Here is a 15,657-nt window from a genome sequence, read left to right as displayed (position 1 = left end):
AATAACATATTTATATATAACCTGATCCTGGAATCCTTGCCAAGTGAGTTTCTAGCTAATAAGAGCCTCAAAGGAAAAACACCTTAACAAAAACCTTAAAGACACCCCCCAAGCCACCTGTTTACATGTTTGGGATTTTGTTTTTAAACACAGGGAAATAAAATATGTGCGTTCTCTGAGGACAAATCCACATGCCAGGTTTTGGAGACTGAAGCAGACCAGAAAGCACTTCATATATTATCTACTAAGGAAGATCCAAGTACAAACATACATTTTGGTGCGCAGTTTATTTTTGATTGGAATCATGTCCATTTGGAGGCAAATTAAGGTACAGCTTCAAAGCTTCCAGCCCGTTGCCAAGGCAGCCTTTACTACTCCAAAAGGTGGAGCCTCACCCCTGCTGTATCAGAATAAGGCAAAGCTGCCAGAAAAAAACCTGGCACAAGAAGGGCTATCCAAGAAGGAACCTACTGACTGAAGAGGATTATACTGTAAGCCATGATAGAAAGGGGACATGTTAAACACAGGTTAAAAAAAAACAACTGACACACAGAAGTCATTATGCTAGTCCTCAAGCAACCACTAGCATGCATCTTTTTTCCAGTGCTATTCAGGCATGTCACCGACAGCTTTCCTTCCACCTTAATACTTCGTTTTATTCCAGAATGGAAAACTCATTATCATGAATTCGGTACCTCGTATATTGATGCTTTATTGCCTTATCACCATTAAAAGAATTAATTTAATTTTAATACATTTTTATTGTCATGATTCTTCATAAAACACTTTCAAAACATTCTGTACATTTCCAGCCACTCACAACTGCTTTTTCCTTCTATAAATGCCACTTGGTGGGTGAAGATGCCAAGATGTCTCTGTACAAAGATGTACAATATGTACAGTCACTAAATGCAAGCTGTGTCACGCGGAGTCTAGGGCGCTAATTCATGCCAGGGTTAGGGGGAGAAAAAACCATTTCAACACAAGACTTAAGCTTGAAACTCTTTTGTGGTTGTTTTTCTGTGCAAATGATTACTTTATAAACAAATATATGTATATATCATATAGAAAGAACTGGTTTAAATTCTCAGTTCAGCTAGAACCATGCAGCTGACTGGACAAATTACAGTGCTGCTCTCCTATGCCTTTCTCCATCACCACCTTTGGCCACGCTGAGTCTCATCACTGGGGTGCCACTGCCACCTTTGGCTGAACTACAGCAACAACAGGAGATTTAAATTTGGGGAGATAGAGGCCAAATTTGTTTTCGATGCCCGCAAAAGTGGCCGTGGCCAGTCTGTATCCACCGATGTGATCAGGGTTGGCAGGAGGAAGGTCTGCGATGCGGGATTTGGGCGTAGGTTCTGAGCCCGAGGGCTTGCTGTTGGGAGAGAAAACAAATGTGGTCAATAAAACAGAGCTTTATGTAGAGAGTAATAGTTGCACTAAGTCTGCAGCAAAGAAAAGTACTTCCCCAGAATGCATGGGCAAGGCCAGAAAGTGTCACTCTCTAAGGGAAGTTCCCTAGTGAAGTTATATACCCTATAACGGGGTTTATAAATAGACTGCTGCTAAAACTAGGATGCAAGGGACAAAAAAGGCCTTCCTAAAGAGGAAAGCATCCATTTAGAGATTAAATTTGTCATCTTGGAAACTGGAGCACATGGCAGAGGACAGGGGTGTCATGATCAAGGTTTCTGATGGATGAGAAACAATGAGAAGGGGAGACCTGGATACCAAGAATTTGTCTTTCTGCTACATGGTCCAGGAAAAAGACACATTATTTTAAATCCAGGAAACTTTAAAAGGTTCCTTAGACAGAAGAAGCCTTCAAATGCAGAAGAACAATATCCAGAGTGGCTTTGGTTTGATGGAAACCTCACTGGAGAATATCCCTTTCTGTTCACTCTGATTCACCATTCACCAAGCAACCTCCTCATTTTGTAATTTGGCCTCCTACACAGATTTATCTGGAAGGTAATTCTTCAGAGATACTGGGAACCAATTTTCAACCCTATATAACCACTACTGTAAATTAATAAATTCACCTTTTGTGGAACTTGCCTCCACCCTCAAAATAATCAGAAATCTAAATCTAAAAGGGATCATGGAGGCTATGAAGCCCTCCTCATCTATAAAATGAGAAAATTAAATGACATCGAGTAGAAGTGGCCAGGGTAGGATTTCAAACCACGTCCTCCAAGTAATATTCTTTCCATTGTACTTTCTTTCCCTTCCTAGATGAACTGACAAAATCATATTTCTCTTGATCCATAAAATGAATCCAATTACTATATACCACTATATTGGACATATACTAATATGTCCAATACTTGGACCCACAGTGATGACAGCCTGGCCTATCTAGAAAGAAACACTTCAGTTTCCACATCTGTAAAATAAGGTGTGCAGGGGTGGGGGGAGTGAGGGAGAGTTGGTTAAGATGATCTCTGAGGTTCCTTCCCAAGACTATAACTATTGAAGTTCTTCCAACTATAAAAATAATAGTAATAAGTAACATTATATAGAACTTACTATGTATCAGGCAATGTGCTAAGCACTTTACAATTATAATCTCATTTGACTTTCACAACAATCCTGTGAAGTAGATACTATTATTATCATCCCTATTTTATAAATGAGGAAACTGAGGTGAACAGTGGTTAAATAAGGTGCCCAGGTCACACAATTAATAAGTGTATGAGACTAGATTGGAAATTGAATCTTCCTCACTCCAGATCTAGTTCTCTACCCTAAACCACTAGAAATCGTACCTATCCCCATCATGCACACTCATCACTCTCTTGACCAATAATCAAACTGAAACAAATTATTTAAAATAGGATATTTTCAATCTTTTCACTATCAATAAAAACAATTTACATGTACTCTATTCTGACCCACAGTAATGATATAGATATGTATATAGATATATCTATATATATATATCTGCTTTGAAATAGAAAACTATATATTATTGAGTGATAGGACAAAGAGGTCAATGATTACTAGAGCGATGGATGGAAAATAAAATATTCTGTTAAAATGCAGATATTTCCAGATAGCACTTTTGTTACCTCCCTCTGTTCTCTCCAAAACAACCAAAAGATATGTCATTTCATCTCCTTAGGGTCTCAATACCACTAGTTTATAAGTACGTATCCCAGAAAGTCTTTTTCTACCTGCTCTTTAATAACCTTAAAAAACTTAGTATGGCTCAGCTTTCTCTTTATAAAAGAAAATTCACACCAGCACTTACAGGCCTCCAAAATCAACATAGAACCATCTCTGCAGAAGTTCATAGGTGACCAATGTAACCCCAAACTGGGGAGAAGATCGGAACACTCGGGCTGTGGAAAGACAAGGAAGCAAATCAGCTGGATTTAGCAGCCAAGGGTGAATCTTGCAAAGCAATGAAGGAAGTGTTCTACTTTAAATTGGCCCCTACCTGCAGTTCCTTTCCAGAACGCCGACGGGCCTTCTTCTCTCAGTATCTTTCTGAAACAGTCAATAACGCCACTGTATGTTGTCTGACCAGCGCGGGCTGCCACTTGCAGCCTTGTCTTGATGACATCAGCAGGGGTTACCAAAGAAGCAGCAGGCACACCTTTCAGGAGAAAACCACATTTAATTCACCCAAAGTATCCTGTAACAGAGAAATACTTCTCATCTCTAACAATATAACTACTAACTTTAACCCTTGTGGGAAGCTTAAACTTTCTTAAACAGGCACTTGGGTGCTAATGGAAAAAGACAAAACACAACACAAGACAACTGTTAGCCGCTTCAGGGGTCAAAGCAAAATCTTTCAGTGTTTCTCCCAGGTTAGGAATGACATATTTTATGACAGGAATTGAAAATAATTCTACATTGTTTTGAGTCAAAAGAACCTACGAAAAATTATGCTGTGATTGATATAAACAGAACAATTCTTTCTCAAGTTCCCCCTTGAGTTGTATTATCAATCATTTTAAATACCTCTCCTTTTCTTCTCAAATAAGATGCAAATATTTTCATGGGCAATAAAAAAAGGTAAGATGATGGCATGTATTTAATGAGCTGTTAAATACATCTGACACCAACTTACAGTGTTCTTAGCTAACTTGTCAAACTCGCCTTGCTCTGTGAATATTAATAATTAGAATGGCCCACCTGCAGTATGGTACAACATAAAAGTAGGAGATGACCCCTATTGGTTTCTGAAGTGAGGGCTAGTAAAGCAGACCAAAGAGGACAAACCACCAGTTTAAGAGAAACAGGACAGCTAGCTGTTTAAAGGGCATATCATTTACTGTGTTTGAGATTCCTGGGGTCACACTGAGACCAATCAGCAGGATCCAGAAAATGATTTCACAAACACATGGTACACTTATAAAAGCAAAAACAGAGAACAAAGGAATAACACAAAAATAATTTTTTTTAAAATCAATTTGACCAGAATCCTCCTGAAAGAGCTACCCGAGTTAGAAGGGCTGATAGAAGGGTAGGCATGTTATAGAGAAAAACAAATACCACCCCATTCTTGGCCGGGGTTTAACTATAACTAAGGGTAAATAACTTTCCTTAATACAGAATTCTGTATTTTCCTCAATGGCCACATACACTTCAATTGCGTATGGGTAAAAGTTAGAAATATTCACTTCTAATTTTGAAAATTCATATCAAATTGCTGTGAGTGAGAAGTTGGGATTGACAGCATTTCATGGAAATGACATTTTCGAAAACCATATAAGTTAGGGTTGGTTTATTTACTTGGCTCTCCCAACTGAAAAAGAAACCAACCACAGCTCAACCTAAGGCAAAATGCCTGACTGGGCTTGGACAGTTCATCTTTCGCTGCTTTTTGTTGTTGATTTGGAAATTGCATGAAGGAAGCTTGGCATGGAAGTGCTGACCCCAATTTAAAATGGGGAGACCTGAGTCAGAACGAGTGAGCTTCAGAGAGGAGCTAGGCCAGCACACCATACCAAATACAAAGCAAATAAACTCTCAGGCTTTCAACTGTCCACTTTAATAAAGATAAGAGGCAGAATAAACCAAATGATTTGCTGAAACATGGTAATGTCTTCCTGCAGCTCTGGTGGTAACCAACCTTGGAAGGAGTTTCTCAGTCACAAGCTGAAAAGCCATGGGCATCCATCTTATTTTTAAAAGCCCTTGCCTGCCTGAAAGGAACCAAAGAAGCCCCTAGGCACCTGAATTTGGGAAGAGAGGGATCTCCACCTAGCAGAGTCATATTGCCAGAGAACATTTTCTATGAAAGCAGCATCTGGACCCTAGACAAGCCTGGCAGGTCATGTTTTTTGAGGTTGGAGATATAATCATACAAGGTCATGTTCTTCCCTCCTCTTTTCCCCCTTATACATATATATCCCTTCCATAGCATGGGGGTAGAGAAGGGAGACTAATAGGGATGCCCTCTCACCCAGAAAATCCATGTAAAGTTTTTTGGCCTTTCTTTCATAGCAGAGAAGTCTGAATTATCATGATATTAAGAGATAAAATATGGTAATATTATACAATACCATACATATTTTTATGCATTTCAGAGTTTCTAAACTTTTTCTGTTGTCTGTGGCCTTCATATGTCATCTGCAACTTCCTCAAAACTCCCCAAAATTCCCATTTAATTTCTTTTTACAACTCAGGATATGTCAAAACCACGATGAAGAAAGTTAAGATATGGAAGGGATAACTATACTTACTGAACAGGGATGGAGACTAGACCTAGGATTTCATTGGTACAGTGAATGCCCAAAGGCAGAATCTCCCAATAATGTAGGTTTGTTCCTTCTCTACAAATTGAAGTTTTAGGGAATTTCCTAGAGCACTGAAGTGTTACAGCCTGTATGCCTCAAAAGTGGAACTTGAATCTTTGTCTCCTTGACTTTGAAGCTGATTCTCTATCTGCTATATCCTGCCGTATCTCTACGTTTACTGACATGCAAGTAAATGTTAAGTGATTTGGGACTGTATGACCCATTCTCCTATACCATTACTGATAGCTCACTAGGAAATTTTATTTTACTTACCGCTCCAAATCACATATGAAACCTCATAGAAAACTATGAAGTTATAGGCTGAAGTGAGAAGAAAAAGGATTCTTATTCTGACTAAAAACACTTTTTAAACTGGAACCTTTCTTGGTAACTGATTTATAATTAGATAATCATCCTCCCCCTCCAGAACCCACCCTACCCCTCCCCAGCCCCAATTACCTTCTAAATTCCTGGTTTGCCTCACCCCAGATTTACAGTAGGGTAGAAGCTTCTGAAACATGTAAATGATGAAAGCCCAATTTAGATGGGCAGATCTAATTTGGCTACAAGTTGCTAAGCGGCATTAAGCTGTTTATCCACATTATGCAAATGTAATTAGCTCTCATCAGAATTAAAGTATATCCCACAAAGGAGATTGGTGATCATATTTAAACTAAGTCATCTACAAACAATAATCCTGACTCTATAAAGGGAACAGGTACCAGTAGATTCTACATTTCCAAGTGTAGAGAAGAAATAAAAAACTTTTTTGATTAAAAAAGTTACTGTTACCTGCCATAGCTCCAGCTGCCAGGAGATTTAATCCTCCAACCCGTCCATTTTCATCAGCTAGGAGAAGTTTGCAGTGAGCATAAACAGGAAAATAGATGGCAGAGAAGGGAATGTCTCGGAGGAAACAAGCTTTGGCACCCTGTCACATACAGAGAAAACAGTGCACACCAGTTGCATAAACAGGGAGAATTAAGCTAGAAAGTTACCCAAGTGGGACAAAAAGGTCTCCAGGTGAAAAGCCAGTTACAACTTCAATAGTTCTTTTGGGGTATGGCAGGGGGATGTATGTGGGGAAGAGAGGGAGAAAAGGAGGGTAGTCATTAAAGATGAGGGCTATGAGGAAGAGTACACACCCACAGTAAGACTAAACATAACTTATCTTAACTAGGAGAGCACTGTACAGAGTAACAACATATTGTAAGGATGATCAATCATAAAAAACTTAGCTACCCTGATAATGATCCAAAACAACTGCAAAGAACTCAGGATGAAAAATGCTATCCACCTCCTAAAACAGAACTGATGCACTCTGAATGCAGATAAATGCATAGTTTTTCAGCTTTATTTTTATTATTTTATTTGGTTTGGGTTTTCATTTACAACATGGCTAATATGGAAAAATATGTTTTGCATGACCCCACCCACAAAAGTGAAATCAAAGCATTTGCCTTCTCATAGGGGAAAGGAGCAAGAAGAACAGAGAATATGAAACTCAAATGTTTAAAAAATGATTATTTGTGGACTACTTTCATTTTTGTTTTTCTTCCCAGGTTATTTTTACCTTCTAAATCCAATTTTTCTTGTGCAGCAAGAGAACTGTATAAGTATGTATACATATATTGTATTTAAGATATACTTTAACATGTTTAACATGTATAAGATTGCCTGTCATCTAGGGGAAGGGTGGAGGGAGGGAAGGGAAAAGTTTGGAACAGAAATGAGTGCAAGGGACTATGTTGTAAAAATTACTCATACATATGTTCTGTCAATAAAAAGCTATAATTAAAAAAATGATTATTAAAAAATTTTACATGTAATTGGGAAATAGTAAATAAGATAAATAAAAAGACTTTTAAAAGAAAGTGCTAATAAATACTTCCTGGTGAAGAAAAAAAAAACATTCCTAAGATTCCCTAAGCCTTAGTCAATATAGGTACCTTTTGCTGGTCACTAGATAAATGGAACCACTATAAACTAAGGAGCTATTGGTGCTTCTGTCACAGACTATTCTTTTTAAGATTAACCTATTTTCATATATAACCTATATTAGATTACTAATCATTTTAGGAAAAGGGTAGAGCAAAGATGGAGAAAAATTTGGAGCTCAAAATCTTATAAAAATGAATGCTAAAAATTGCCTTCATATAATCAGGGAAAAAATACTATTAAAAAAATTAATACCATTTCATAACATCATAGAATTATAGATATAGAACTAGAATGGCCCTTAGCAGCCATCTAGTCTCATTTTATAGATGAAGAAACTAGTCACAGAAAGGTTAAGTTATTTGCCCAGTTTGGCACAGCTACTAAATATCTGAAGGGGGGGTCTAAACTCATGCCTTATATAGACTTTGAGTAAAGTGCCCTATCCACCAGTCTCATTGCTGGTAGAATGAGTGAATCAAGTGATTTAATGGGTAGCTATATCTGGAGAATGTGGAATATTGGGGCATAGGAGAAATCCTGAGGCCATGATTTTGTTCACAAATTACTAGCAGATATCCCTTTGCTAAAGAGAGAGAGCTAACAAAGAAACAAGTCAATCCATAGTAAAATATAGTAACTACCAAGGATAGGGAGTATTGTTCACTGGCTTCTCTCTGCAGGGAGGTACCAAAGTTGGAAACCAGAGGCAAGAAACAGTGACCCTTATCTATTCCCCTCCTTTAAGGAGGGGAGTAGAGAAGAATATGGGGATTATTTGGCAAAAATAAGATTTTTTCAGCTCTGACTGCCAGTTTAAAATTACCCAGAGACAACCTGCCCCCAATTTCAGTGAGTCCCTTTCCAAGCTACATCATCAATTATCCATGAGTTACCAATTGCCTGACCTTTACTAAAGCAGATGACAATTCTATATGCATATATTTTTTCTGATTTATTTTTTTTAAAAAGACAAATGTCAGTCATGGGAAAATTGCAAGGTCTCCTTAAGTCACTGTATTGAGAAATGATTTAAAATATCAATACATTTAGCTAGGGGTTTAATGGGGGAAGGAATAATGAAGGACAAAAGAAATCCAAAATCTTAGCCTCAAACTCCCAAATATCGGCACTCTCATTGTGCCATGGAATTGTGGTAGCAGGACTCTTTAGACAACATTAGAGCTGTGTGACTCTAATCTATAGAATTCCTAATAAAAGCTGCCACTACCAAAGCAAATTTATACGATTCTAAAGTGTTAGCTTTATAAATAAATCCGCTTCTAAGAGGATGCTTTGGAAGGACGGTGCACAGCTGCCTGTAGGTACAGAATTTACCCCCTTGTACCAGTGAAGGGAATAGGAAGAAAGACTTCCTTGTTTAAGAAAACTAATAGCTTCTGCTCCATTTCATCTGATCTGTAATGATGGGAGTAAGTATACCTGCAGGGAAGGAATCTGTTGACTGGCATTTTGCTAAAGTACAGTACGGTGTGGGCTTTTTTTTTAAATGGAATTCATTATTGACAAATCCCACCACTTAACTTCTTAAACATCAGAATCCTACCAAACTCTACCACTGTTTCCTGGTCGTCAAATTATTAAGACAAAAGAAGACTCCCACTGGGAAGATAACAATAGAGATAACAGATTCAAAATAAATGTAAGACAATTTGAACTCCAAAACAAGCACAAAGGAAAAGCTGAGAAACTTTTCACAAACCCCACCAAATGAAAAGATGAGTGGCTGAAGCCAGTGGGTCTGCAATAGAGGTCTCCCTGGGGAGAGGCATAAAAGCTCGGGGACTGGAGGTGGGGGCTGGAGACAATGTTTGTACATCCCACAGCCACCACTACAGTGTCAGGTGTTCTTCCTTTTGTTTTTTCTCCTCCAGGGGCCACTGGGCAGGAAAACATGGGGCTGGTTTTGTTTGTTTTAAATGTGAAAAGCTCTTGTTTAACACAGTTAGAGTTCACATCTTTCCCAATTAAGGTGGGACCTCTGTGGAGTCAGTTCAGCACTCTAGGGAGACTACCTACCTTGTATAGTCCAAAGATCCCTAGGTCTCGAAGAACATTCAGGGCACTGACTCTGGGACCTGTGGTGATCTCCCCAGCCACCTGCAATCGAATCTTCACAATCTCCAGAGGATTAGTAAAGATCACCTGAGAGCCTCCGGCCTGTAAGATAAGAAAGGAAAGAAATGAAAAATTCCTTTAATGGGGGAGTGATGCTAAAGGGATCAGTAAGCCATGAACAGTCAGCTAGCCTTTATTATGTGTCAGGCAGTGCTCAACACAACACCCTGTAAAGATGCTCTCCCTTACCTGGGCTGGATTGCAGCTGGCCTCTCCAGCCCAGACCTAAGGAGCTAATCCTCATTGTTGGCTCTAGCCCAATTCTTGTTGTATTGGGTCTTTTCATTTCCTAGGCTGGAAATGTGAAAATTGTTGGTGAGTTGGGTTTTTTCTTTCTGGTTTTTTTCCAATCTGATCAGTCCCTGACTATCTTTTTTCTGATAACCAAGAAAAATTAAGGATTTCTACATCTGAAAATGAGATAGATGGAAGAGTCCTGGGTAATGTTCATTAAGTGGGGGACATTACATTTAAAAAATGGATAATTTACATTTTTAATCAATTATAAATAAGAACATCTTGCCAGGTAAACAAGTAATCTCTCTCAGCATATTCTCTTCTACTAGTCTAAATCTTTTCCCAAAAATCAGTCTATGGCATATTAAAAACCTAAAGTTATGCATGGGGCATAGATATGTGGGAGCTAGACTTAGGTCCAGAGAAGTTGTGAAATAACTTGGCCAAAATGACATGAGTTGACAGGATATGTAAGCCCAGGTCTTCTGATTCTAAGACAAGATCTATAATGATATTCATACATATTTAATACCATTATTTTCTTTTTTTACATATATTATTGGGTTGGTTTTTTTTTTTTTTTTTGGTGACACATGTATATTTATTGCCCCCCCAGGCAATTAGGGTTAAGTGACTTGCCCAGGGTCACACAGCTGGGAAGTGGTAAGTGTCTGAGGCCACATTAGAACTCAGATCCTCCCAACTTCAGGGCTGGTGCTCTATTCGTTGCACTATCTAGCTGCCCCCATTTATTTTTTGCATACATATTTCTTTATGAATCATGGAAGAGAAAAATCAGAACAAAAGGGAAAAACCACAAGGGGAAAAAAAAAACAATTAAAAGGGTGAAAAAGTGCATATAGGATGTGTTGATTTATATTCAGTCTCCATAGTTCTCTTTCTGGATGCAGATGGCATTTTCTGTTCAAAGTTTATTGGGATTGCCTTAAATCACTGAATTGCTGAGAAGAACCAAGTCTTTCCATAAGTGATCATCACATAATCTTGCTGTTACTGTGTACACTGTCTTTCTAGAACCAATATTTTCATTCATTCACTTTTATGACGCTCCTATTGGATGTACCTACTAAATACTTGTCAGACAAAGTCAAAACCAAGAATCCTTGTTCTTGGGCTAACATTGCTCCTTACAATGCTACCTGTGTGATTCAGGCACATTACCTACCCTATAATCTCCATAAAAAAGAGGGAATTGAATTAGGTGAGCTGGGAGATCCCTTCTGGTTCTAAGTCTATAATCTACATGCTACCAGATGATATACACCGATACTGCTCATCTTTTGAATTCTCAGAACCTAACATGCACTGGTATGTAATGCTTTTCAAATTAATTGTTCAGTTTCTTGCCTCCCTCTAAACATTAATATAACATTCTGAAAATCCTTCTTGGCTTTTATTTCTGAGCCTTGTAGAGAGCAATCAATATAACTCAGGCATCCTCAGGGCTCATCAGAGGGGGAATGAGCCACTCATGTTCAAGTTTCAAATCTAACACCATGAACACAGCTCAGAGACAGATCACCACTTACTTAAGAGAGGCTTAGACTTCCTAAAGCACAGCTAACCCATAGAATGCTTAAGTCACCAGGAGTCTATGCTCACACTCCACCCCCTCCCCTCCAAAACAACACATGTTCTAGCAGTCTGACTGACAGAGATCTCAATTGAGAAAATGAGTGTTTTGCATCTGAAATTTACAAAGCACCAGAAAAGAGAAGGAACAGCACAAACAAGTTTAACTTGAGTGCTAACATCTCTTCCTAAGGTTTCTACAATGGGGTGTGTGTGTGTGTGTGTGTGTGTGTGTGTGTGTGTGTGTGTGTGTGAAGTTTCAATTGCCTGAGCCCTCACAGAGAAGGAAAATTCCTCTTTGCACATTTCCATCCCATAATGGTAAGCTCTTCACAAAGGCCTGTCCTGCTGCAAGAGGCCTTTCACCAAGCAACATTTTGCATCCAAGTGACATCCTCAATGGGGGATGAGTACAGAAAAAAAGCCTAAGCGACATCCTTTTTAAGACTGCATTAGAAGTGACCCGGGTCCTATCCTGTGCTTTCTACCAAGCAGAAGGAGTACACAATCTGGCTGTGATTTTTTTTTTTTAAATTTATGAGCCCAAGTTTTCTTTTATTTTTCCTAAAGCAATAAAATATGTACAAAACACCCTCAAGAATAGTGACTATCTGCAGCTAAATATCCTTGCTTTACTCTGGCTAAAAATCACAACTTCTCTCAGCAGGCTTGTCTGTAAATTGACCATCCCAATTATTTGGAAATGAAAATGTTGGGGCTGGATCCTGAGCCCTCTCTCCATCGTGGGAAACCTAATGCTCATTATGATCCAGGACAGTAATCCCTTCTTTGTCTATAGAGCAGGGAGAGGCAACAAGTTTTTGCTGCTCAGTCTCATCATCTCCTGAGACTGGAGCCATATGCAACAACCCAGCTCCGCACCCCCATAATGCCATTGGCACAATGGCCCAACACAATGATTTGACCCAGTTTTGCATCTTGATTTTCCTCTGTGTGTCTCTCCCTCTTTTAATCTGTTGCCCAGCAGGAGGAAACATTTCAATGTTTCAGTCTCAGCAAACAATATTTTTTTAAGAGATTGCTGGGTGACAAATTATGTTAAAATGATAATCCAAGTAATTCCTCTTTATGGAGTGTTAAAGACCAAACCAATTGGAAAAGTGTATGGACTTCCCTGAAGTCATGCTTTAAAATAATAGTAACAAAGAGAATCTTGGTCCAAATGTTCTCTATTTTCTAAAGTACAGCAAAACCACAGATGACAAAACCACATATTTTGATCATAATACAGAAAATTTGGGACTACCAGACAATGTCAGCCCCTGGGTAATATTCATTAAGTGGGGATATTACATTTAAATAAATGGGAACTTAGCTTATGTTTTTAATCAATTATAAATAAGAATATCTTGCCAGGCAAATAAATAATCTCCCCCAATGAACACATACACTCTCATTCCCATAATGGGACCAGTTTCAAATTAGTTCCCTCTCACCCTCTCCTTTAAATGGGTATTTCTACTTTTTTAAGCAATACACCAAATTACATTTTGAGTTATATAATTCAATAAACATTTCACCATGGGGAAGATATCAAATTTAGATAAGACACAGCCCCTCTCTTCTTGAAATTTACAGACTGGAGTAAGGACAGAATTTGGGACATGTACATAAACAATTATAATGTCTATTGCAGGAATGAAATGCATTTATATAAAGAATAGCATAAGCAAAAAAAAAAGGGAAAAGCCCAGAGAGCAGAATGTTCAGGGAATAGAGGATAGTCTAGATTGTCTGAAGAGTATACATTAATGGTATTAAGATAACATTTTAATGGCCCTGAATATCAGGTAGAGGAGCATGAATTTGGGAGATAACAAAAGGCACTGGAGGGAAAAAAAAAAACCCAGAAATTCAACTTTGTTACATATTTAAAAGCAAGCTGTACATTATAGATTTGCAATTTCACCCATAAATTTCAAAATAAAATAATTTACAAAGGTTACTTTTTATTTTTTTTAAAGGACTAATTGTTGGTTCTCTTCTATGCTATCTTTTAGCAAGTAATAATATATACAATTATGTCTCAGGTGTTTTATACCATTAAATCCAACCAGTGTGCACTCATATTCTTTCCAAGACACCAGTAAGTCAGAAGATATTTGTTTAGTCCCTGCTATGTTTCACAGTTATAGGTTCTGCTTTACTAGATTTGGTGTAGCACACTACAATTACATTACTTTTGTAGGTTTTTTAAAAATGAAATCTCAATTTATATTGAGCTTTACAATATGAGATGGACACACTGTTCAGATTATTAGACAATTTAAGAGACCCTAATAACATGTCTAAAAGAATTGAAATCTTAAATCCGTTTCAGCAATGGTATCAAACTCAAAAAAGAAAGGTATCCCTGAAGGTTTCATATTGACTTAGAAAACCACAAATTAACATTGTCACTCATATGGTATTTTTATTTATTTTGTTGAATATTTCCCAATTACATTTCAATCTGGTTTGGAGCCACTCTGGAGCAATATGAGGCCTGAATGTTTGAATACTTATGCCTTACAAGACCTAAATTTATATATTATTTTTGACACTACCTATGGGGCATTTAATTGCTGTAGGCTTTGGAAGACTCATTTTCACTTCAATCCATAAAATGGGGATAATATACCCCTAGAACCTGCCTCACAAGACTGTTGTGAAGTAATGCATTTAAATACATTAGAATATAAAATGCTGCAAAAATATAAAACACTATGTATAACATCAATTTTAATGAAGGTCCCTAATTAACTATTAGCAATAATAATTTATGGCACATGAATCCATTTTAATTAAAGTATGGCTCTAAAACTTCAAACATATATAAGTAAATATGTTTTGTGATAAATGGTTAACCACCCCCCTCCTTTTTACTTTGCCATACTGTTTCCTTTTTTTTTTTTTTTTTTGAGGGGGAGGGTTATTCTTCAGTTTTGTCTCTTTTTAAAAACTACAATAAAATTCCATTCCATTCCTATGCCTTTCTTGTTCTGCTACCACCTAATAGCTGGCCACAGGAAAGGTAGCAGGAGACTTCAGAGAAGGAGTCACCAACTTTGCAGGCTTAGAACTTAGGTTTGAAAATGAACTTTGCTTCTTGGTCTATGATTTGACAATTCACATCACTTCTTTAGAGTTCATTCATTCATTCATTCTGGAAGATGAGGAAGTTGGACTGGCCAACCTCCAAGGATTCCTCTACTCCTGATTCTATGACAATGGAATCAAAAGTACTAGACTTTGATAAAAAAAAAAAAAAAGTTACACAAAAACAAAAAACACACCAAAAAAACCCATGATTACAGGCATCTCAAAAAGAAATCTCTAAGCCTGATATTTTTGATGGGGTTTGGGGGAGAGAGGTGAGGAAGGGAGACATTTATTTGTTTATTTATTTTTGCCTGTGCTGAGGTAGAAAATAAGATGACAAGCTACCTACAGTTAACTTTTGGGATTTTTGCTTCTTTCCCTCCCAAAAAATTGGCTCAAGGACTTCAAATTGTTTTATTTTATCATCATGAGAGGAGGACATTACTGAGCACCCACTCACATAACGCAGATTCTTTTCTGAAAGTGGGTCAAACACTTCTGTTCACGCTGATTTCTATCCTTTTATTTTCCACATAAAGTCATTTCTTCACTTAAATCAATTACAAGGGAACTCAATAGTTGACAAATTTCATTTTGAATAGGGGTTATTCCTATGCAACAGAAATTTAACGCTTCCATTTAACCTCCCATCATTTAAAATAACTCTCCTAACTCTCCTAATTCTCCACTACCCCCTCCCAACCCCCAACCCCATGAGAAAATAAACCAAATAAATCTGACAGCAAAGGTTAGAGAAGAAAAGGCAGCAGATTGAGATCCAGGCCCAAACCCCTCCTGACCTGCCGGAGGCTGGAGGGGCTACACAAAGGATCCCACAACATTTGCCCTTTGCCCTTTTGATTCCACCCCAGAGGCAGAGTTCACAAAG

The 15,657-nt window shown here is 37.8% G+C and overlaps 1 protein-coding gene across 1 annotated transcript in view; it reads right to left on the bottom strand.

The window, feature by feature from the left end:
• Nucleotides 1-268: 268 nt before the first annotated feature.
• SLC25A12 (solute carrier family 25 member 12) overlaps nucleotides 269-15,657 on the bottom strand; it is a 112,054-nt gene continuing 96,665 nt past the window's right edge. Inside the window, exons 14-18 of the mRNA XM_051991072.1 lie at nucleotides 9,738-9,878; nucleotides 6,552-6,690; nucleotides 3,449-3,607; nucleotides 3,260-3,350; nucleotides 269-1,381 (exon numbers count right to left, since the gene is read on the bottom strand). Of these exons, the coding sequence (XP_051847032.1) occupies nucleotides 1,183-1,381; nucleotides 3,260-3,350; nucleotides 3,449-3,607; nucleotides 6,552-6,690; nucleotides 9,738-9,878 (729 nt within the window). The 3' untranslated portion in view covers nucleotides 269-1,182. The remainder of the gene's footprint in view (nucleotides 1,382-3,259; nucleotides 3,351-3,448; nucleotides 3,608-6,551; nucleotides 6,691-9,737; nucleotides 9,879-15,657) is intronic.

The sequence above is a fragment of the Antechinus flavipes genome, chromosome 3 (genome assembly GCF_016432865.1).
Source record: "Antechinus flavipes isolate AdamAnt ecotype Samford, QLD, Australia chromosome 3, AdamAnt_v2, whole genome shotgun sequence".
In the NCBI taxonomy this organism is placed as follows: Eukaryota; Metazoa; Chordata; class Mammalia; order Dasyuromorphia; family Dasyuridae; genus Antechinus; species Antechinus flavipes.
The sequence above is the reverse complement of the archived record's forward strand: the minus strand, read 5'-3'. Positions and strand labels throughout refer to the sequence as shown.